At 39.5% G+C, this 25,513-nt stretch overlaps 1 protein-coding gene across 1 annotated transcript in view; it reads right to left on the reverse strand.

Annotated features, from left to right (window-relative positions):
• Positions 1-7,667: 7,667 nt before the first annotated feature.
• The window catches only part of RREB1 (ras responsive element binding protein 1), a gene marked incomplete in the record, with an annotated part of 464,399 nt that continues 446,553 nt past the window's right edge, over positions 7,668-25,513 (reverse strand). The window contains 1 exon segment of the mRNA XM_044064859.1: positions 7,668-10,861. Within this exon segment, the coding sequence (XP_043920794.1) occupies positions 10,335-10,861 (527 nt within the window).

Here is a 25,513-nt window from a genome sequence, read left to right on the forward strand (position 1 = left end):
CATTACTCTTGGGTTGAATCCCAAAGCTGAGTATGAGTGGCTGAGCTAAACAGGGTTAGGAGAGGCTATGAGGCCCTGCAGCACTGCAGTGGCAAAGCCTGCTCTGGATTTAGAGTAAAGAGGTAAGTGGTAGTGCTTTGTAAAAGTGTGCACTGAACTCCAAGTTGCAGCCTCTAAGATGTCTTTGGTTGGTACTCTTCTGAGGAAGGCTGCTGAAGTGGTTGCTGCTCTGGCAGAATGAGGCCTAATGCCCTTAGGCACTGATTTGCCATGCTGAGAATAGCAGAAACGGATGCAATGACCTATCCATTTAGAAATGGTCTGTTTTGAGATAGCCTTTCCTTGTGATCCTGCAGCATATGAGACTAAAAGTTGCTCAGTCTTTCTGAAAACTTTAGTTCTGTCCAAGTAGAAGTGTAGCTGCCTGTGTACGTCCAAAGAATGCAGACAGAATTTTCTCACCCTTATTCTGTGGGTTTGGATAAAAGGTAGGCAACTGAATGGTTTGATTGAGGGCCACACTGGACACCACCTTAGGCATAAATGTTGGGTTTGTTCTCAGAGAAACCCTGTCTGGATGAAAAATGATAAAAGGTTCCACAGCCATGAGTGCTTGCAACTCTGAGACTCGTCTTGCAGAGGTTATTGCCAGTAGCAGAGCTGTTTTCCAGGATAAGAATTTTATATCAGCTGTTGAGGCTGGCTCAAAGGGAGGCAGTGTGAGTTTTTCCAAGACATAATTGAGGTCCCATGCAGGTACTGGTGCTCTCCTTGGAGGTCTTATGTTTTTGGCCCCACTGAGGTACTGCCTTATTAAAGAATGAGAAAAGATAGGAGGTTCCGTATTGTAAATGGGCTGAAATGGCAGAGGCAAGAATCTTAATTGAAGAAAAGGAAAGACCTTTGTCCAGCATCTCAGTTAGGTATTGTAAAATCTGAGGAAAATTTGGTACATACATGTCAATGCCTTGTTCCTGGTTCCAAGCACAGAATCTCTTCCGTTTTTCTGCATAAGATTTTCTGGTACTGGGCCTCCTGGCCTCCAAGATATCATCCATAACAGCTTTTGAAAGAGGAGTGTTCTGAATGGCTACATTATCTGCCATGCTGCCAGATTTAAGGTCCTGAGTTGACTGTGCAGGATATGATTTTTTTTTTTGGGTCAGCAAGTGGGAAATTTGAGGCAATATCCATGCTGGGCCTTGAGACAAGCTCTTTAGGATTGGGTACCAGTGCTGGCGTTGCCAGTCTGGTGCAATCAATATCATTTTTGGCTTCTCTTGTCTAACCTTTAGGAGTACCTTGGGAAGGAGAGGCAGTAGAGGAAAGGCGTATACTGTAAGGTTTTCCCAGCTGAAGGATAGGGCATCCACTTCTCCATGCTTGTTTGTGATAAATCCTTGTGCAAAACCTCTGTAATTGGCAGTTGTGAGGGGAGGCAAATAGATCTATGTTTGGGCATCCCCATTTCCTTGTTATCATGCTGAAGACTTGTGGATCCTGTTTCCACTCGTGGGGATCCATGAGGCTTCTGCTTAGTTCGTCTGCCAGAGTATTTGTTTTTCCTGGCAGGAATTGTGCTTGCAGGTGAATTTGGTAAATTAATGCTATGTCCCACAAAGTTATTGCTTGTCTGCAGAGGGGGTAGGAATGTGTGCCTCCCTGCTTATGTACCACATGACCGTAGTATTGTCCGTCTATCAGTAACTGTCCTGGATGAAGTAGGTCCTTGAAAGCTGTCAGGGCATTTTGAACAGCTAGCATCTCTTTTTGATTGATGTGAAGATGCATCTGGCTTGCAGGCCATATGCCCTGAATACATTTTCCTGCCATATGGGCCCCCCAGGCATAAACTGATTCATCCATTGTCATTGTCTGTCTGGCAGTGGGTAAAGAGACTGGCAGACCCTTGTTGTGGTGACAGGCCTGTGCCCACCATCGAAACTCCTGTTGAAGGCAGGTAATAAGGGTAATTACTGTCTCTAGGCTGTGGCAATGCTGAGTCCAAACACTTTTTAGATACCATTGTAGTTTCCTCATATGCAGTCTGGCATATGGAATTAGCAGAATGCAGGATGCCATGAAGCCCAAGGCCTGCAGGATTTTCCTTGCAGATAACTGGGTCTTTGTTGCCAACTTTTTGAAATAAGAAGTCAGTTGCCTTTGTTTGTCTGGCGTGAGATAAGCCATCTGGGCAGTTGTATTTAAGCTTGCACCCAGGAATATTATCTCTTGAGAGGGTACTAGTTTTGATTTCTTTTCGTTTACTGCGTACCCTAGGCAAATTAGTAATCTTTTTACAAACGCCAGATGCTTTAGAAGAATGTCTTTGTTCTCTGCTTGAATAAGGCAGTCGTCCAAGTAGGGATATATCTGAATTCCTGTTTGTCTGCAAAACGCAATTACTGGTGCCAGGCATTTTGTGAAGACCCTGGGCACAGTAGATAAGCCACAGGGCAGTGCAGAGAATTGGTAGTGCATTGAGCCAGCTATGAACCTGAGGTATCTTCTGCAAGATTGTCTGATTGGGACATGCAGGTATGCCTCTTTTAGGTCCAGAGTTACGAGCCAAGCCTTCTTGCCCAGCATGGGCAGTAGCTGCTGTAGAGTCAACATCTTGAATTTTGGAACCTCCAGAAACGTGTTTAGTATAGACATGTCCAGTATTGGTCTCCAGATTTTGTCCTTTCTGGGCACCAAGAAATGTCTCGAGTAAAATCCTTGCCCCTGCTCTTGTAGTGGTACTTGTTGAATGGCCCTATGTCCATGAGGGCTGTAATTTGCATTTGTGCCTCTTCCCATTGAGTGTGTGGCAGGTCTGGCATACCTTTTACCCTTGGTAGGGTGTGAAAATGGAACCTGTAGCCCTGGGACACTATATGTTCAAGACCCATTTGTCTTGGGTAATCTTTTGCCAATTTTGTGAAAAAAATGCTAGTTTTCCTCCTAAGGGGGCTGCCAAAAGAAAAGTGCTTGGATCTGGCAGAGGAAAGTCATTGGGACTGTTTCCTGTAAGGTTGTGATTTGTCTTCTCCACTTTTGCAGGTAGGAGCACACCACTGTTTAGGTCTGTATGAGCCTTGGGGCTGAGATCTGCCTCTGGGACATCTGTATCTGCCTCTTTGTGGCCTGTCTGACACTGGAAAGGACCAATTTTTGGAAGGCCAGTTCCTACTAAATCTGGGTGGCTGTACCTGTAAAAAATCCTTAACTGGCTGCATGGATTTCGCTTTATCCTCCATTTTCTTCAACACCTCTTCTGCTTTAGCACCAAACAAGGTATCATGTTGTAATGGGGCATCTAATAATTTTGCTTTAAGATGATCGGGAAGATTCTGTTCCTTTAACCAAGCATGCCTTCTAATAACAGATCCTGTAACAGCAGCCCTGCAAGAGGCCTCCCGTGAATCATAACCACATTGCAAAGTATGCTTTCCCACTTGTTCAGTTGCATGCAATAAATCCTGCATTTCCTTGTTCTCTGAACATTCAGAATTTGTCAACATTTTCTGTTTAAGCAGTGACATTAAGTATTGCTGATATTTAAGCATATGAAACTGACAATTTAAAGCCCTTACAGCCAAGGTAGCAGAAGTGCAAACTTTTTTCCCCCATCTGTCCAGTGCCCTAGAATCCCTATCAGAGGGGCAGTGTTTTTTGCAGTGGAAGCTTTGACCCCTTTGGGACCCAGAGATATAGTTTTTGGGTCAGCAGCGGGGTTTTTATATAGGAATTTATGAGAATCTGGGACCATGTAGTATCTGTCAGGCTTAGCAGGTGCAGGAGGTGAAGAGTCTGGGGACAGGCCAGACTCTGAAAATACATAATCTACAATGTCTAGAACAGGTAGAATAGCAAGGGGTCTGTGCTGAGGTAATAGCAGAAAGTCTGAGTCTTTTCTTAGATTCTGAGTAATCTTGGCTTTCCCAGTGGAAATGCTCCCTCATGGTATGCAGTGTTTCCCCAAAATAATAATCCTCAGGAGGAGAGGCTGAAGGAATGGATTCTTCAGCATCAGAATACTCATAAGGAGGAATGGAATAATCCTGTTCAGAAGAGGAATCAGAGGAAATAGAAACCTGATCAGAGGAATCATATTCTGTCTCTTGCCTAGGCCTCTTATCAGGAGGAAGATGGGAACCCCTGATCAAAGTAATTAGGTCTTCGGCCATTTTAAGCATCTGTTTTTTAGGCATTGTAGTCTGAGTAGGAAAATGCTGTACTTGTTTCTTTGTCTTTAGAGCTGCTTTCATCTTCAGCTTCAAAGACAAAGACTGTTTAATATATAGCTGTGTAGGTCTGAAGACACCCTCAGAAGCCGATGCCTGCTCAGCGGCTCCGGACCCATCTGAGGGAATGATTTCCGAGTGTCCAATACCTTGAGTATCCAGAGGCCCAGTCGGCTCCACGTGGGAGTCGGAAGCGGCCTGTGGCTCTGAGGTAGCAGGCGCCAGGGTCTGTGAAAGTGCCTCACTGAGAGCCGGTGACTGGCCTAGCGGAGGCCTCGTCATCGGTTTTGGACCTTGGATGCCTACCCTTTTCCTTGTCCTTGAGTTTTTTGTAAACTCCAGTCGTTGGCTCTTCCAACGGCATTATATAATTAAACCTTCAGCCAAAATAATGAAATGCAAAATCGAACTGACGCTTAATAGTGCGTTGGTTAAATCTACCACAAAACCGACAGCTAGCAACGTTGTGGTCGGGGCCTAGGAAAGTTTCCCCAATGGGGTACTTAGCTTTAATGAAGACTTCGGTTCTGAAATTCGGATTTGAAAATCTCAGGAGTCGGCCGACCGGCACTTGCGAACTGCTTTTGCTTCGGGCACCATGCAGCAAGAAAGACTGAAGAAAATGGCATCGGCTGCATCTTTTATACCCCTGGCGCACTGACGTCAGGGAAGAGGTGACAGCAACCGACGCCGGACCAGGACTTTGGAATTCAGGCCAACTGCGGGTAGCCTGCCAGCAAGATAACCCAAGAGTAATGACTGCAACAGTGAAACATGATGAACATCCTGGGGTTTCTGCTGTGTCTGGGTTTGGCTTGAGAAAACCTGGAAGGGGCAGGAAAGGACCAATTCTTAGAGGGCCAGTGCCTACTATATCTAGGAAGCTGAACTTGTAAGAAATCTTTAACAGTTTGCACAGACTTAGCTTTGTCTTCCATCTTTTTAAGAACTTCCTCAGCCTTGTTGCCAAACAGGCGGTCCTGATTTAAGGGAGCATCCAACAATTTAGCTTTAACATGATCAGACAAAGATTGCTCCTTAAGCCAAGCATGCCTTCTGAGCACAGACCCAGTAACAGCAGCCCTGCAAGAGGCCTCTAATGAATCAAATCCACATTGCAAAGTATGTTTTCCAACTTGTTCAGCAGAATGCATTAAATCCTGTAATTCTTTATTTTCAGCACAGTCAGGAATCAACATAATTTTCTGTTTAAGCAATCCAATAACATGTTGTTGATACTTTAACATATGAAACTGGCAGTTTAAAGCCCTAATGGCCAAAGTTGAAGTGTAAACCTTCTTACCCCATCTATCCAGCGCCCTGGAGTCTCTGTCAGAGGGGGTAGGATTTTTGATAGTAGTAACCTTAATGCCCTTGGGTCCCTGTGAAACTGTCTCAGGATCCGCAGTAGGATTTTTAAAAAGGAACTTGTGTGAATCAGGAACCCTGTAATATCAGTCGTGTTTTCTGGGAGCAGGGGGCAAAGAATAAGGGGCCAAACTAGATTCCGAAAAGGCATCATCAACAATGTCTAATACATGAGGGATAGCTAAAGGTCTGTGCTGGGGCAGGAGTAAGAAATCCCTAAGCCTCTTTTTGGAATCAAAGTAATCCTGGCTTTCCCAGAGGAAATGCTCCCTAAGAGTATGCAAGGTTTCACCAAAAGAGAAATCCTCTGGGGGGGGGGCAGAGGGAATAGAGTCCTCAGCATCAGAATCCTCATAGGTAGTTAAGGGTAAATCCTGGTCATCAGAGGAAACAGAAATTTCAGAATCCCGGTCAGAAGTATCATAAGCAAACTCAGTCCTAGGTCTCTTAGAAGGGGGAGGTTGGCTTCCCCTGATTAAATTAATAAGGTCTTCAGCCATTCTTATTTGTTTTTTAGGGATTGAGGCCTAACCATGCGGTCTGGGAGTCTGTTTTCTAGGCATGGTTCGAGTTTTAGGCCTTGAAGAAGAAGATGGCGTCAGTTTAATATACAAGTTAGTAGGTCTGAATACACCCTCAGAAGCCGGTGCCTGCACAGGGGATCCGGTCCCATCCAAGGAACAGACATCCACAGGTTCAACAGTTGAAGCATCTCGTGGCATAACAGACTCCGAATGGGTCTCAGAAGAGGCCTGCAAATCTGAAGTTGCGGGTATCAGGGGCTGTGAAAGCATCTCACTGAGTACCAGTAAACTGGCAACTGGCTTAGGAGAAGCATCGTCGGCAGCTTTGGACCTAGGCGGCATGTCTCTGTCTTTATCTTTGCGTTTTTTTGGAATGTTGGTAGTCGGATGGCTTACCGAAGACATATCTGGATAATTGAACCAAGTACCAAAATATTTAGAAGCGTAACTATACTGACGACGAATAGTTTGTTGCGTAAATAAGGCACAAAACCGACAGCGAGGTATGTCGTGGTCAGGGCCTAGGCAAGGAATACAGTATGAATGAAAATCTTTATGAGGTATTTGCTTTCCACAAGAAATACAATTATTGACTTTTATTGACATTGGTTTAGAGCAAGAAAAAGTTTCCCCCAAAGGGGTACTTAGCTTTAGTTGAAGACTTCAGTTCTGAAGCTCGAAAATGAAAATTTCAGGAATCAACCGACTGGCACTTATGAACTGCTTCTGTTTCGGGCACCGCACAGCAAGAAAGACTGATGTAATGCTGTTGGCTGCATGCTTTATACCCCTGACTCCCTGACGTCACGGAAGATGAGACAGCAACCACCCTAGGTCCCAAGACTTTGATAATCAGGCCGACTGAGGGCTGCTGCAAGCAGATAACCCAAACATGATGACTGCAACAGTGAAAGACGAAGAACATCCATAATTCTTCACATCTTAACCAAAAAATACAAACATCACCTAATAAACCAGACTGCAACAAAGATTGAAAAATATTCTGTCTGTAAAATGCAAATAAAAATGTGAAGTTGTACCGTTTAACAGCAACAAAAACAGTCTGACAGAAAGAAAATGGGAAATACTGCAACCCACTAAACTGTTGCGTTTCTTGACTGTATATACTCTTATCAATGAGCAGATGGACAAACATCATCATGTAATAAGCATTTTATACAAAAAAACGAAATCCAACAATATTTACATATTGAACATTTTTTACTCAACTAGACTGACACAGAAATGCTTTGTTTCAAGTAATGTGTGCATTACACAACCATAAAAGATGTAAAAGTACCATAAAAATATGACTTCTATGATGTAGTTAAAACACAAGTGGCTGCAATGAAACTGTTGAACTGCAGACAACAAAGGTGTTTGACGTATGACAAAAATACTTCTTTTGAGCACATATGGCAAAATGTGAATCCTTTCTTCTTAGTAAACAAATACCGTTCATGAATATAAACTTTTACATTCACTGAGTTTTTCTTATGCCATATAGACTTGAGGCAGGTGCATTTTAAACACAAGACTGATCATCAAAAATCAAATATTGAAATTTTATTGCTTAGATGTTTTGATACAGAACAACTCTCTTCTTTGCAATGGAAGTATTATACAACTAAAAAAAATGACAGAATGAGAGTGATAGAGCGACAGTGAGAGAAAGAAAGAGAAACAGAAGCAAAAGTACCAAAACAAACGTGATTCTCTGTTCGTGTGGCATAACCAGTCTTGTACACAACACGTAGCAGCAGTTCAAGTTTCCCTTTTAGGATTACATGGATTCTGCATTTTCTTTTGCAGTCTGTTAAGATATGCAGACTGAAGTAGTTGATTTTTCCTTTTTAAGCAAAGATTGGATTTTCAGAGAAAATGGAATATAAACAAACATAGTCAAACGTAACAGCTATATAAAATTGCTAAAAACACCCTAAGTTTTTCTTTTTCACAGTCAAGTGCTTAATGTAGTGATTGGGTTTATCTCAGTTTTAAGTCCATAAACTGAAAAAGTCCATGCTTAATTGAAGTTCAGATGACTCAATTTATAAAAGCCCTGAGAGAGGAAAAAGGATTGCAACACACAATGTATGGAAACCCATTAATACAGCATGCAGGCTAATCTAACAATCACCCATAGTTTTAACACATAATAAATTTCACAGCTTAATATCTGAAAAAAAAATAAAATTATCAGACAAACTTCACTAAAATAAATCTCAGTTAAAATGTGGCAAAACCATTTACTAAGCTAGATAACGTTTTAATAAAGCTTCTGATCAATAATGATTATTGCTAATAAATGTCCCAGCCAAGTGTTGGGAGTTAATCTGCACAATCAGTTTTGTAATGTACAGTTACATGGCTTTTCATCATTACTGTGCAGTATTTTCCTGGTGGGAGATATAAAAGTATTAACATATACCTGAACCACTATTCACTCACTTTTCCTTTAATATATTCTCTTTATGCAAATTAGTCCAAAGGGCATACCTAAGAGGCGTTTCATTTAAATCTAGATCCATGAGGGCTACTGTAATTCGAATGCAAAGATGAGAACAAGACAAGTAGAGGGTAAGGTTTATGCCAAATATTCCACCTTGGACTACTTTACCACTTCTACCTCTCTTCAATCACTGTTGGTTTAGAAATTATGGGTCCCTAAGCCAGGCATAAACAAACAGCATCTAGACGTAACACTGCTATAGCCACATGAGTTCCTGTACATCCTGGAGAACAAGCAAAAGAACAAACAAAACCGATGACACCAATAAGCTTTGAACATATGCACAGATACAGTAGGATACAGTTCACTTAAAAGAATATATATGAAAATACATTTTGCATGTTTAAGCACCAACCCCATATACCTTAGGAAAATACATTATTAAACATTCTCTGAGTTTTCTTAATTTTAATACATATAACATCTTACTTTAAGTTCAAATATGTGGAATTACAGTAAGGCTTTTGGAAGACTGAATCACGTAATGAATGTAAAGATTCAACACCATTCACAACAAAACTCTTCTGCAATAACTTCCAGTAATACAACTTTTCAAAAATGCTTTGCAAAATGATTTTGTGTTATTTTATAATGAAAATACTTAAAGGCTCACTGCTGTGTAAAATTAAGCATACACTGTCTTAGAAGAACATCAACAAGTTGTTCCTCAATTCTTAGCAAATCTGGGCAAGTAATCAGTATAACAAGAGGAAGTTAAAAAAAAATGTCAACACTTACTATAATTCTGGCCAGGCAAATATTGCCCACATACTTCTGCAAATTGCAGAGAACACCCAATAATTCCATTCAAAAAAAATTTAAACAGAAATGCAACACCAGAAACAAACAAAATGGCACCTCAGCCATAAGTTTAATAAAGCCAGGGTTACTTTGGAACCCTTCAGTTGAATTTAAAACTGGCAAGAAGAATTTCTCAGGGTATGGTGGACATGAGAATTTAACTGTGCTTGCTGTTCACAGTTTAATAAACTGGAACACTGAAACTATCTAATTTGTACCAGCAGTTAAATGCTGAACTGTAAACATGACAATGATAAATGAAAACAAATATACTTCATAATGGTCAACATTTTCCCAGCCAAACTGTGTATTTTAAATGCTAACATTTGAACAATGATCTAGAAAACAAAAACAAGAAAGTGTTTCAAACACAGCATGCAACACTGGCATAGTCAGCAAGCATTTTGTTACAAATTGCACACTGCTGCACTGGTATACTGCAAGAATTATTTGCATCTGCAGGAACTGAAAACAGAAAAAGGGGAAATCACTTCCTGAATGCTGCTGGGATTCCAGAGACTATTAATTTATTCCAGTTATCACCTCTTGCATTCAAGCATTTTTCTCCAACATAGAAATAAGCATTGACTTAGAACTGTACACACAAGATTTTCACACACACACACAAACACTGATGAATACAAAAACAAATTGTTTTAATGCTTTGATGTATGATTTATCACCTAGTCTGATTAAAATGGTTATAAAAATCATTTCTGAAAAAATCCAGAATATGAAACAATATCTAGTAAGTAGTAAGGCACTCAAATCAATATATTGCATTAGCTTGGAAGTAAATATAGTTTTACCATGGTCTCACAGTTAAATACTGTGATGGCAGTCTCAAAATGGGCACTTATTCAAGCTGTACTGCCATGTTTTTGATCTTTTTCCCCAAGTTCATTCTACTCCTAACAGTTGTGGGGCAGACTCTGTAGATGAAAGGTGGTGATTCCTGGGAGTTTTTTCATGACTCTTCAACAGGCCCTGAATGAAAGTTGAAGGAACTTCTCCATCAGAACCACCAAGAGATTTCAGAACATTACTCTTTTTAATCTGAGCTCCCTTCACTGTCCCTTTGTTGGCTTCTGTGAATGGGTTACTACTTGCCAGCTGAGCTGGACTTTTGTCATTAAAACACTTCGGTCTAGTAACAGAGTGTACTTTCTGGCTTTCAGGTAATGGACTTTTTTCAACAAGGCCAAACATGGAACCTGTTTCACCCTCGCTTTCTGAAACAGGGTTTGTGTTGCTGTGAACAGACTCATTTTCACTGTCCTCACACCTGCTCTGTGCTCCATCTGTGTCATTTACTTTCTTGTGATTCTTGGCATCTTTGCCCTTCTGGTGTATACGCTGATGCCGGACCAAACTATGTTTCAGAGTAAATGTCCGTTCACAGGTCTGGCACTTATATGGCCTTTCTCCTAAAATAAAATCAGGAAAAAAAATCAATGTCAAAACAATTTACAGAGACTTTTTTTCCAAATTCACTTTTCTGTTACTCTTTCACAGAAACATCATACTTAATGAAAGGAAATGTGTTTTGCAAAGTAAAGAATTCAAAATGACACACACGGCATGAAGTATATTATTCAGTTCTATAGTTAAAGTCTCCTATGTGACAGGCTAAAAAGCACAGCTATCTAAACTTGCTTTATGTACTAACGTCTTATTCTTTAAGCAAATCCTTAAATAGTGTCTTCGTTTTAATTTAGCAATAAATGTCTTTACTTACTGATGTCGGTGAGGACTGGTTACAACACTTACACAAATGACCCTACCAACAGGTAAGTGCTCCAAATGCACACACCCTGAAATGGTTTACTGCTATAACACAATTAACATTTTACTTATTTACGGGTAATTAAAAATGCACATACAGCTGGTTTTACTCACACTCCCCCCAAATAGTAATTTTGTGCTGTGCCCAACCTCCACTGAAAGTACACAATAAAAAAATGGTGACCAGGAAAATGTACACGCTCTAAAAATGAGTATTTAATTGCAAGTGGGCCACAATGACTGCTTTACTTACGCAACTAGTCAAAGAATATTGCCAGTTCAAGTCCAGATCCAATCTAGTTACGCCAAAAACGAAATATTAGGTTAAAAAAGTAAGTTTTATTTCAACAAATATGTTAAACACAGAAGAGAGATGGTTCTGTTCTTCCTCAACACCAGGATAGACCACATACCTAACTCTGAACATGTACCTTACACTCCCTTTTTCACTCACTTCCTTATTTCTATCAATTTCTCTCCCAGACCTTCTCTCTAAATAAACCGGAAATTCATCCCTGGTTTGGCACCTATGTCTCTAATAGACACAGGCAACCTGTAAATGGTTCATCTCCCAGACCCCTGCTTGAAAATGTTTCATCGCCCAAACCCCCGCTTCCATTTATCAAGGGTATCAGAACTTGTCAGAGATTTGGGATGCAAGGCTAGGCTTAAAAAGGCCCTTGTGGTCATCAGTCTAGTAAACACCTCAGACTTTTACCACAAGCCTGCTTTTCTCACTTTGTATTGCAATTCCTGTTTGTATTACACTAACTTCTCTATAAACCGACTAAAAGTTTTCCAACTATTAAATTACTGTCCTATAAAACTTATCTATTCTTAACCAATGTCTCCATGTTATGTCTAATTTGTTATAATTACTGAAACTGTACATGTTTTTGTATTATTTTTGAAGACTAAAATTATTGTTCTTAAAATGTTTTTAATACTTTGGAACTTTTCTCCCTAGGCCTCCACTGAAAACAGACACCTACCCAGTCAGACTTCTCAGTAATCAACTGTCAGTAAATAAATATTCAAGAGTTGCCAGCAATTATGTTTTCTCCAAAAGTGCACGGTACTGAACAAACACTTTCTGTGACAAATGCATCAATTGTGTTTTATAAATATGGAGAGCGGTATTGCTGACCACTTTTCTGTCCACAGAGACGGGCCTTTCCAAACCATCAACAGACCTATTCAGCCAGCCTTACTTCCCCGTTCACCCATACAAGCTCATGCTAATAAAATCATCTTTCTCAAACACAAGCAGTCCTTGCTTATCACAGTTTCTGAGCATATGCAGAGTAAACAGAATTACAAACAAGCGGCCAATCATGTCCATTTTTACTCAACAAGCATAAAACATTGACTTGCATATAACTTGTCAAATCATTTTCAGAAACAAAATTTAACTTTTTTTCCCTGATCAGTAACCAATGTCACCTTTTACCCTCTCTGAGTGAAATACCTTCTCATCAAAATTAAAACTGTGTTCCTTTTTATTTGGTGGTCAGACGGTCTACCAATTGTCTTCTCTGCTTCTTTAACAGGACTAACTAATCAAGTTTAACATGCAGTACTTAATTGTACTCGTACAATACTCTTCATCCCTCCCCTCTTGCAGCTAAAAGAAATGTGCACTCTTTAGCTTTTCTTTGTATGATGCACTCACCCAACCACCTTCTTCTGTACTTTTTCCAATACTGTAATTTTATATTTACTACAAGACATCTGTTAACCGCACACAGTAATCCAACTACAGTCTAACCAGCATCTGATGTAGGACACTGCCTTTCCACCTTGTGACTCCATTGATTCTACCACTTTAGATATGTTTACTACTATCTCAAGTTTGTCAGGAGTATGTACTGTATGGCCAAGTGACAGGCTCTGCTGAAGCCCACACAGAATTACCTCTGTCATGAACCAGCCATTCAATTGGATCATGTTAGTCTAGCTGACACATCTACCAGGAGTGAATTCATACTGAAATTCGCTGAAAAGCTTAATTTTGCCATCAGGAACCTTGACATCACTGCTTTCATCCGGTATGTCCTCCTACAAATTTCTGGTTTACAGACTGCTAGATGCTTGCTGTGTCCCTAAGGCAAATACCATATAAACTATAAACTAGCCTACAGTCAACCGCCCCCTCCCCAAAGTCCACCCATCCAAAACTGACAGTGATTTTGCCAACCAAAGCAGCCCTTTTCATGGTCCACACTAGGATCACATCTGGTTCTTGCACCTTGTCTTATATTCCTATACAGGTACACTCGAGTTAAGGCGAGACAAATGAGCACTAAAAAAAAGGTTAACAGCAAGCGTTAAACTGAAGCTCTTCAGTAGAAAGGAAGATGGTAGGGACAGAATTTGGACTTGTTTAGAAATGTCAGAAGCATAAGGAGGCCAAGGAATAGAAGCTGCCATTTTTCCAGCTTTCAAATACCGCTAACCTCTGATCATTACACTTGTTTTTACCAACTTAGTGAATCAGAAAGTATCATTTTTCTTTATGCCTTGGCAACCCTTCTCCCACAGCTCCTGTAAGTTAAAGTCCCAAAATGTCAAATAAAATGTCCCCAATGCTGAAAATTCCAGTGCCTTTCAGATCTCTGCATGGAAATGCCTACATGAGTACTTTTATACCCCACAAAGGATTACTAAGGTTTTCAACTAAGCAGAAAGTAACAGATGAAGATGTGAGGAAGGTGGAAGCTGGCAGCACAGTTTCTGGAGATGTACAACTTCCGTGGCAATACAGAAAAGGAATAGCAGAACTCATCCAAGGAGTGTTGTGGGAGGGGAAAGAAATACAGGAGATGAATTATTTCTTAGGTTTGTGTAGAAACTTTGGGAAACTGTTACAGCGAAAAGTGGAAGTTCTAGTGATAACTCTAGCAGGAAAACAGGCACTAACAAGGCACAGGTGGAAGTAAAGGGTAAGCCCCACAATGGAGGGAGCTGTTTGGGAAGTGGAGGAAATTAGGACATAGGAGGACAAAGCAATGTCAAGCAGCTCTAGAAGCTATATGGCACAGTGGATGATGCCCTGGTTGATTTGGATAGAAAGCATTTCTAGTACAGCTTAAGAATGGAATGGGAATTAGGAAAGGTTGTACATCCAAAGGCAGAAAGAAGAGAACCTGAAGGTTGCTGCTTGGTGGTTTAATGGTTTCTGTTTCAGAAATGTTTAAGGTTTTGTTTATCCTTTTATATTATGCAAATTTCAATCATTCTAATATTTGCTTCTTGGGTAGTTAATGACCAGAAATGCGGCTTATGCCTGCACAGAGTCAGCAGATTAATACTTTAAAGTATGCAAAAGTATACTACAGATTACAACAGTCAGTAATGTATCACTGATCTTTTGAAAAACATCAAAGTGGCAAAGTTTTGGGAAAAAAGAAGTTATGTACTCACTATAATGCTCCATCTGAGTTGTCGATTTTCATGTATCCTCAACGGATGGGTTCGGTTCCGATCCCTTGGAACCGACTCAGCCTTGTTAAAACTCATGGCAAGCAAAAACTCTCGAGTTCCCCTCTCTACCTATAATGCAAGTGGTTCATTACCTCAGATCGAGTTTGCTGACAGATTAAGCAGAAGAAGAAAAGGAAAGAAAAATTTTAAATTCCACGGGGGACCATGTCTGGGTCAGTCACCATTAAAAATGATCATCCAGAATGTGATAAGGCATAAATCATCCATTCTTCCTAAAGAATCTCAGATGGAATGTTACGGTGCGTACATAACTTCTTTATCTGAAGTTGTCAATTTTCATGTTATCCTCAACGGATGGGACAGAGTGTCCCTAGCTACCTCACTTCCTGGGTGGATGAAGGAAGGATATTTCTAAGCACTATTGAGCCAAATGGTGCTCTACCCCTGGAGACCAGATCCAACTTGTAATAAGTAATAAACGGTATGGGGGTTAGCCCATGTTGCCTCTGCACATATGTTGTGCATGGATGGTCTAAGCCTGAGAGAAAGCTGGAATCATTGAAGGGAGGTCATAACAGAACAGTACGCCTCAAGAAAGACTTACAAAGTTTGTGAGAGCCCTCAGAAGAGTATTTGAAACCAATATGGATGTTGGAGATGGCTGCTAGTTGAACACTGATGGTGGAGGCAGAAGCTCCACTCTCAAAAAGGAATGCCAAGAATTTGAGGATTTCATGAACTGAGGCTAAAAAGTGGTCAATGTCATTCTGTAGGTATACAAACTTCTTCCACTTACTAGAATACAGCTTTTGTGTGGAAGGCTTATGAGATAATAGTAGTATGCAAACAGGGGAAGAGAGCATAGGTTTGTCTGGCTACTACTGGAAGTGGAGATACCAAGCCATCAGTTTGAGAAAGTCGGAATGGACTGTGTATCAGGTGGGACAGGAGATCTGGTATTGGATCCGGTATTCAAAGTTGTTTGATTAGGTGAGGCCAAGGGAAGGAAAGCCAAATCGGTTGAGGCCAAAAGGGGGCTATAAGGATCTCTCTGCTCTTCAACCCGATGACTTTCTGAAGAAATTTGGGTATCAAAGATATTGGTAGAAAGGCATAAGAGAGACTGGGGGCCAATTGTAGAGAAAAGCATCCCCTGGGTTTTCCCCCATTGGGGGAATTAGGGCAAAATACCTGCTGCATCTGTTGTTCAGGGGACAGGCAAATAGCTCACAGCAAGGCGGGCCCCATGACCCAAAAATTATCTCTGACGCTCTCATGAGGTAGAAGAATGGACCTGCTTAATTTGTCTGCTATCACACTGGACTTCCTGGAATGTGTGTTGCTATGAGAAAGTGGTTTGATGAGATTGCTACACTCGATCAGAGCTTCTCAGCATACTGGACAGGACCTGGTTTCTCCTTGTTTGTTGCTATACCACACTACTGACACAATGTCTGTTTGAATCACAAATCATTCTGGAGGGGAGAGCATCCTGAAAAGCTTGCAACATTAAGAGCACAGCCCTTATCTCTAGAACACGAACGTGTGATGAGGCCTTTACTGAGGACTAAGTGCCTTGGACTGTATTTCCACTGGAATGCTCCCCCGACCACAACAGAGAGGTGTTCAAGATCACTGTGGCTTTGGGCTTAGGGGGAGAAAAAGGACTTCCTTGTATAATTTGTTCTGAATGAGTCTAACATGTTAGATCTTTCTTGCAAATTCGGGTGATGGAAATTGGTGCGGACATGGGATGGGACCATTGTGCCACAAGCAACCACTGAAGAATTTGCATATGGTATCTGGCCAGGGGTACAAGAGTTACTGATACTGCCATGGATCCCAATGTTCAGAGAATTAGTTTGGCTTGCACTTTGTTCTTGCTAATTATGCTTGAAACTTGTGTCTGAACTGTCTGTAACCTTCGTGGAGGAATTCTAGGACTTGGTTGGCTCTAAGTAACATTTTTCGTAGTTGACAGTTATTCCCAGGAGAAGCACATTTGAAGAACCTTTTCTTTGGCTTCTAAAAGATGATGCCTGGTCATGGCAGTGAGAAGCCAGTCATCTAGGTATGGAAACACTTAGAATCCGTGCAGTTTCAAGTGAGCTGCTACTACTAGCATGCATTTGGTGAACACCCTGGGGGTTGTGGTGAGACCAATATATAAAAAAAAAAAAAAAAAGACTAAAAGTAGTAGAGTAGCAGAGTACATTATCTCTATTGGGTACATTGACCGTTTCATCCACCATGGTATCATTATCAAAATACAGTTTAGCTTGAGTGTCTCTCTGCTACTTTTAGAAGCTGTAGCGATGGTGTGAAAAAGATTACAATGGAAAATTGGGGTATTTTAAGAGCAATATAGGAACTGAATAGTATCATAGGTAATAGGCCGAGATTTGCTTACCAGAATTGTTTGAGTTTAAAACAAATGTTATGTTATGAAGATACTAAGTGTGACCTAACTGTTGCACAGTTTTATAGGAGCGGCGCTCATCCCTGCCACAATTGTTGTTGTGACTCTATAGAGGTTGCAACTTTACACATCCATCTACAAGGAAGACATAAATTTAAGTGTTTTGCTACTTGCAATACACATAATATAGTACATCTTGCAACCTGTAAGATATGTTCAGCTTTATATGTTGGTAAATCGATAAGATGTTTAAAAGACAGAATAACAGAGCATAAATCAAGTACTACTAGAAGGAATATTCTGACTAATGCATTGGCTAAACACACCATGGAGAATGGTTCAAATCACACCTTCACTTATAGAGTGATAGATATAGTTAATAGGAACATGAGGGGAAGTGACCTGAACAATAAGCTCGAACTTGAGGAATATCAATGGATTCTACAATTACAGGCAGATTGTTCCTCTGGTGTTAATTAGATGGTAACTCTTAAACCTGTCTTGAGACACAAGTAGATGTGTTTGAAATGATTCCTTCTAAAGAAATTCACATCTATTCCTTTAAAAACATTAATTAATGGTGTTAAGTGTTCACCTAATTCTATTGGCTGTGCCACTATATGAGTATATTTTTAATTATGTCTTGATTGAATGTTTTTACTTTGCAGTGAAAAAGGGTTTTATGTGAACCTGAAAGCTTTGCTTTTTTATCTTTGTTTTATTAAATATAGTATGTTGCTGTTTTTTTTTTTATTCAGTTTTTCATACAAATTTTAGCTTTATTGTAGCTCTTATTTTTTACTGATATCAAAGGGCAGTACTCTGAACTGGTAGTGACTGGCTCCCAGCCGGAAGCGTAAGAATCTCCTGGATCGCCTGTGCATTTTTATGTGACAGTACCCATCCTGGAGATCTATGAAGCACATCCAGTCATCCTTTTTCAGGAATGGAAAAATGAACTGAACTTTGGTTCAAAGAACTGATTTGTTTAATTTGCCGAAATCTAGAATAGATCTCCAGTCCCCTGTCTTTTTTTGGAACTAAAAAGAGCCTTGAGTAAATTCTGAATGCTATCTGATATGGGTGGACCTCTTGGATGACTCACTTTTGTAGCAGCATTTGTATTTCTAGCACTGCTTGTTCCCTTTGATTGGGTGGAACATCTGGGATTACTTTGTAAGAGTAAATGAAAAAAGGCACAGCTGTTCCAGCTATAATGTATGAAAAACTTTTATTGCACAAACCACAGAAGGTAGACTTCACACAAATAACGCTGCTACAGTTGTCTTGTCTGTTTTCGTCAGCTAACTTCATCAGAATGAAGTAACCACATCAATTCCTCCCTATATATGCATTTGTAATTTAATTTAATCCAGTCAAGTCATCCAACCCATTAAATACACTTAACTAAATGTGTGAGTCAAACAACATAAAAGACAGACTTGTAACTATAAAATTTCAAGTGTTGCTAAAATCACAACCAATAAATAATACATATACTGTTGATAAAAAGAATATAAGTAACTTGTACAAATGTTAAAAATTGTACATATAACTTAAGTTTGTATAAACGTCCAAATTATAATGAATGAGAATCTTGTGCATTAGCACCATCTTGTGGTGGTAGTTGATAAAATTAATAACAAAAGGTACAATGCGGTGGTAGTGCTGCGGTAGCATTGTCGCCTCACAATAAGACGTTGTCCTGTTCGATTCTCAGCTAGAGCGTCTCCTGTGTGGAAACATGCGTGAATGTGCGTACCTTCGTTGAAGGTTGTGCGTCAGGGCTGGCAACTCGGCATGTAAAAATCCACTGCCAATCATTAGCGGACTGGAGTTCTGCTGTGGCGATCCCTAACCAGGAAAAGCCGAAAGTCACAACAACAACAATTAATTTTTTAAAAAGAAAATGAATATCTGATCATGTTAAATAGTAAATGTTTGTTCAACATTCAACATAAGTTAAAATCTTATAAAAATTCTATAGATATGCACAAATATACTATATTATATTATCATTTTGCAGATCTTAATTTTAAAACAGGTTTTAGGGAAACCATTTCATTCAGTCCAGGGGAGCTACTGGCATCCAATATTATTTGCCAATATAACTCTTTATATTCTAAACAAGCTTTCCATGGTCCTCTCCTGGGATCTACAGGAACCACTTCTATAACAAAGAACTGGAGTTTCACCTGATCACATACTAATGTGTGTTTGTATAAGGCATTATTAACATTTCCTTTCCTCATGTCATAATTGTGTTCATATATCCTTTGCTTTAATTTTCTCTCGGTTTTACCAATACAGAAGGAATCGTATACTTCACATACTGCAATATATACTATAACACACTAGTGTTACAATTTGCAAAACCCTTTGTTGTAATAAGTCTACCTCTACTTTTTGAAAAACAAATTTTCACTTTCCCTCACATTACAACAATAGGGACAACTACCACACTTACTTGTCCCTTTCTTATGTTTTTTTTGCGGGCTGTGGTTGGCTCCTCCTATAATATTTTTAATATTACGACCTTTTCTGTATGTTAACCTGAGAAGTTCCTCAAAATTCAATTTCAAATCAGTTAAACTAGCAAATTTATTCCATTCCTTATTAATAATATTTCTAATCAAATAAAACTCCCCGTCATATGTGATGGTCAAGGCAGACTGACACCGTTTCCCACCCAGGTGGTGTTTGTTCATATTTACTGTGTTTTCAATATTTCCTAATATAGGTGAAAATCTAGTCGTCCTTGCCTTGACTACCTCTTCAATAATGTTTTGTAAAAAATCACCTGGGTAACCCCTTTCCTTAAACATATTTACAATATAGTCACATTCTTGTTTAAAATCATGCTCATCCGAGGTCATTCTACTTGCTGTCACCAGCTGTCCTTTTAACAATTGCCTTCTTTTGGTGTGGCGGGTGAGAGCTAGTATAATGTAAATATGTACTGGAAAAGGTTCCTTTCCTGTAAATCTTAGATTTAAAACCTGTATTGGTTCTCTGAATATTAACATCTAAAAAACAAAGCTCACTGAAATCAACATTGTAAGTAAACTTTAAAAATTCTGTTGTACTTAAAATAAATTCATAAAATTCTACAAATTTTTCTTCTGTACTATTCCAGAAAAGACAGACATCATCCAAAAAACGTCCATAATAATTCCAACACTGATGGAACTCTGAATTAAAACCAAACTTATTCTCCCAATATAATAAAATAATTTTGGCATATGTGGGTGCACAGTGTGCACCCATTGTCACCCCTTTTAATTGCCTATAGTACTCTCCCTGAAAATATATAAAGTTATTCTTTAGAATTAAATCCATGAGTACTAGGCATGTACGAAATACCTTAAAGGGGATGGCATTTTTACTTTCCAAGAATTCCTCGAACCAAGCTAGACCTATACCATGGGGAATACATGTAAACAGGTCCACTACGTCCAAGGTTATAACAAAAGAAGTGTTCTCTTGGTCAGTATTATCTATATGTCTTAAAAAATCCCATGAACCTTTTAAGATATTGGGATGTTCCATCACTGTTTGTTTTAAATGAACATCTATATACTTAGCAAGGGGAGCTGTTAAAGAACCTTCAGCCGAAACTATAGGTCTTAAAGGTGGATCTCTGTGGTTTTTATGGACTTTAGGTATGCCGAACATGGAGGTAACTTTAGGTTTCTCAGCATATAACAAATTGTAAGTTTCAAGGTCTATTAGTCCCTCTAATACCAAATCATTCAGACATACCGCAAGTTTCCTAATGTGCTATATTGAATTCATTCACTGATACCCTCTTATAGGTATTTTCATCGTTAAGCATTTCAAACATTTTGGCATCACAGGAAATCTGGTCCATTAAAACATCACCGCCCCCCTTGTCAGGCTTCATGATCCTAAGATTTTTATTTTCTTTACAGGATGCTAAAATATCCAATTCTTCTTTGGAAAGATTTGAATTCACCTTGTATTTTAGTTTCTCCCTAAGTTATTCTTCTAGTGAAGTCTCAAAGTTTTTGAGCTGTGGGTGTAGGGGTGGAATAAACGTACTATTTTTCTTTAAAACAGAAATATCTTTTCCCCTCTCTCTACCATTAAAAAACAGCTCTAAATACTTCTGTCTAATAAACATCTTCACATCCACTAGTAGGTTAACAATATTGGCCTTAACCCTGGGAATGAAGGTGAATCCTTTAGTAAATAAATTAAAATGTGCTTTAGTAATTGGAATATCAGTGAGGTTAAAAACCTTTGTAACTAAAAACCATCATTAAAACCAGTATCATCTGTAACTATTGTCTCCAGTATGTGTTCCTCCCTTTTTGCTGGTAGTTCCCATTTCTGTAATTTATGGGTTCCTTTTCCTTTAACCTTTCTGATCTCCTGGGAGAGGGAAACTCTAAAGGGTCACACATATTATATAAACCGCTTTGGTCTTCATTTTCATCATTATTGTGTGCATCAATATTATATCCATCCTCTCTACAATAAAAATTTTTGTTTCTTCCCAATACCTTTGGTTTGGGATATTGTACATTACTGCTGTATTATACCATATCCCTTTCTATCTTTCTAGCCTTCCTTTCATATACTTTTACACATCTCATTTCTATGTCCTTTAACATTTTGTGGTATTTAACCTTCTCATTTTCAATACCAACCAGTAAATCATGAATAATTTTTTGATTAATAATTTCAATTGCAGTGTACATTTTATCCATCTCACATTCATTATTTTTAATAATAGCTCGCATAATATCCGCTCCACATTTATCAAATGCTGCTATAAGTTCTTTGTGAAATGGTGAACCATCTAACACATTGTTCGGGTACTTACACACACATAAACCCTTGGGAACAATATTCAAGCTTAAACAGTGTTTTAAATATACATTATCCATTTCCCAAGACTTATATTTAAATAACATACTATCCATCTTTTAAATCATTTGTACATAAGTTTCATTGTTGCCGTTGGCCTGTGGTCTAAACGGCTCTTTAAAATTTATTTTAAAGTCAAAAATGTCTTTAACATGAATGTTAGTACCTTTGTAAGTAACTGCCGCCCCAGTCACTTCCGTGTTGACAGTTTGTTTAGGTTGTAAAGATACTGTCCCATTTGTAAGCGTTGTGGCATTGCCAGTTGAAAGAAATGTTGGGAAAACCATCCAGGCTAGTCATACGAGATTAACTGTTCTCCCCTCTACTAGCTTTATCATTCATAGAGGCCGTCCCTTCTTTCGAAGCAGGACCCATCCTTCCTTGCTGGTTACAGGGAATGGAGGAGCGCGTAGAAAGCGTAATAAGTGATTGAGTCAGTGGCGCCAAAACACCCACCAATTCAGAAATCTGTCCAATAAGTTTACAAACTTCTCCCACTTCACTACCAGTCCTGTGGCTGTTGCAGTTGTCACAGTTACGACTGTCTGCACTTGCTGGAGAATCCATGACCACAAGTTCAAACTACTAGACACAAAGAAGGTGGTCTCTGTGCCAAAGTGCAAACAAGTAAATGAAAAAAGGCACAGCTGTTCCAGCTATAATGTACGAAAACTTTTATTGCACAAACCACAGAAGGTAGACTTCACACAAATAATGCTACTACAGCTGTCTTGTACGTTTTCGTCAGCTAACTTCATCAGAATGAAGTAACCACATCAATTCCTCCCTATATATGCATTTGTAATTTAATTTAATCCAATCAAGTCATCCAACCCATTAAATACACTTAATTAAATGTGTGATGTCAAACAGCATAAAAGACAGACTTGTAACTATAAAATTTCAAGTGTTGCTAAAATCACAACAAATAAATAATACATATACAGTTGATAAATAGAACTTGTAAATAAGTTATATAAGTAACTTGTACAAATGTTAAAAAATGTATATATAACTTAAGATGGTGCTATTGCACAAGATTCTCATTCATTATAATTTGGGAGTTTATACAAACAAGTTATATATACAATTTTTAACATTTGTACAAGTTACTTATATAACTTATTTATAAGTTCTATTTATCAACAGTATATGTATTATTTATTGGTTGTGATTTTAGCATCACTTCAAATGTTATAGTTACAAGTCTATTTTATGCTGTTTGACATCACACATTTAATTAAGTGTATTTAATGGGTTGGATGACTTGATTGGATTAAATTAAATTATAAATGCATATATAGGGAAGAATTGGTCTGGTTACGTCATTCTGATGAAGTTAGCTGAGGAAAACGTACAAGACAACTGTAGCAGCATTATTTGTGTGAAGTCTACCTTCTGTGGTTTGTGCAATAAAAGTTTTTCGTACATTATAGCTGGAACAGCTGTGCCTTTTTTCATTTACTTGTTTGCAGTTTGGCATACAGACCACCTTCTTTGTGTTTATTAGTTTGCAACAGGATGGGGTTAAAATCTGTTTTCAGTGTATGATTCTTCATGGGAATCCATGCGGTTTACTCTTACACTTCCTCTTCTGAAGAACCTCCTCAGTGGGAAGCTATGGGGAGATGTCGGAAGAGGATGTTCTCAAATGTGGGGATCCATGAGACCTTAGCATCTGCTGTCCAGCTGGATGAAATGGACAAGGCTCTGGTGCAAGGAGTGACTTGGAAGGCTGTTCTGAAGGGGGTGGAACCAACTGGTGTCTTGGAGCAGCTCTCCATTGCCTCAAAAGCCAATCCACCCATGGTAGAAATGGAATCCGGGCCCGAAACAGCAGAGCTTGGCACCGGAGCCCCCCCAAGACCACTCCAGAGGCAGAAACTGGAGTGGAGCTGATCCACGCTGAGGCTCTGAGGAGAAGAGAAGACTTAGAAAAAACTTGGGTCGACTCAAACTTCTCTGAACCGACAGGACAGGTACAGCTCCGGGAAGTCTCCTGTTCCTAGTGAGCCAGAGAGCTCATCGATTCAATCGGCGCCAATGAAGAAGACAACTTTGGCACTGAGACAGTCAGTACTGGAAAACTAGGATCCAAGGACTCTAAACTTACAGCAGAAGTCAGAGGAGGAAAAATGTTGGAGGGGTGGAAATAGAAGGACCCCTGACCCATCAGGGTAGGAGGCCTAGAAGTTAAAGTAACTCCTTGTGCCCAGAGTATCTTCCACACCACTCTTACTAGCTCCTCTTCAGTGAAGCTTCTGGAAAAATGGGTGGATTTCATCAGAGAAGGATGGTCCAGGAAAGGGGAAGGTAGTATATCTGGGAAGGGGTCGATGGTTGGGGATACCTAGACTTAGACACTGTTATGAATTCTTTAGTCAGCATAGATGAAGACGGTGTCGAAGGTATTGTCTTTTCTGAAGGCAAAACAGAGTAAACTGCCAATACCATCAGTTGAGCTGTAGGTTCTGATGAAGCAGGTGGAACAGATGATTTATAGACTTTTTAATAGTTGGTATTGACAAGGGTATCAGCACTGAAGAACTCAGTTTCTTTGCCACCGAAGATATGGAAGTAGGACTTAGATTTATATCCAGTTTTGTGCTACACTAGAGTCCAATGGCTAAAAGAATGACAAGTAATAGTCTTCTTGTAAATGGTGAGGTCCTAAACAGAAAACACTCAGGGGTTTTCTCTTTCCCCTTGTTTTTATCTGCCATGCTAAAGCAGAAAGGCAGAAGACACCACACACACACACACTCAAGAGATTCACCCACCCACAAAGAGAGGGAAAGAAGGAATAGTTGTACAGATAGAAACTTTTTTTTTTTTTTTTTTTTAGAATATAGTAGGTAGAATAGTAAAGAAATACCAGTAATAGTAAAAGGGAAACTACCAAAGGGTAGAGGGAAGGGTGTTAACAATAGTATCTAAGCAGTGCACAGTATGAAAAAAGAAGAGGGAAACAGCAAAAGACGTGTGATATAAAAAAAAATATCTGATGAAATGTGGGAAAAAAATATAAGGCAAAAAGACTACAGAAATTCAGTGAGAGCTCGAGAGTAAGGCAAAAAAATCATGTCTGAAGCTTATAGCGGCAAACAACATCTGAGGTAATGGACCAGTTGCATTATGAGTAGAGGGGAAGCTTGAGAGCTTTTTGGGTGCCACGAGCTTTAGCAAGCGGCCAAATTGGTTCAGAGGGGTCACAACTGAACCCATCTATTGAGGATAACATGAAAACTGACAAAGTACAGTTGTGTACACTTACCATAAATGTAGATGTTCAAATGTATTCACTGTTGCAGTCATCACCTGTGGGTTATCCCTGCTGTGGTAGCCCGCTGCCGGCCCGAATACCAGAGTCAATGTTTTTCTGCGTCAGCTGCTGTTGCCTGTAGACTGACGTCAAGTCGTCAGTACTATAAAGCAAGGCAGCTGACCCCATCACATCAGTTTTTCTTGCCCTAACCAGTCAGGAGCCCCAGGAAGTATGGCAAAGTGGTCCTAGTGGTTAACAACCCACCCTAAGAAG

Source organism: Protopterus annectens, chromosome 3.part0 (genome assembly GCF_019279795.1).
Source record: "Protopterus annectens isolate FY-2018-M chromosome 3.part0, PAN1.0, whole genome shotgun sequence".
Classification (NCBI taxonomy): Eukaryota; Metazoa; Chordata; order Ceratodontiformes; family Protopteridae; genus Protopterus; species Protopterus annectens.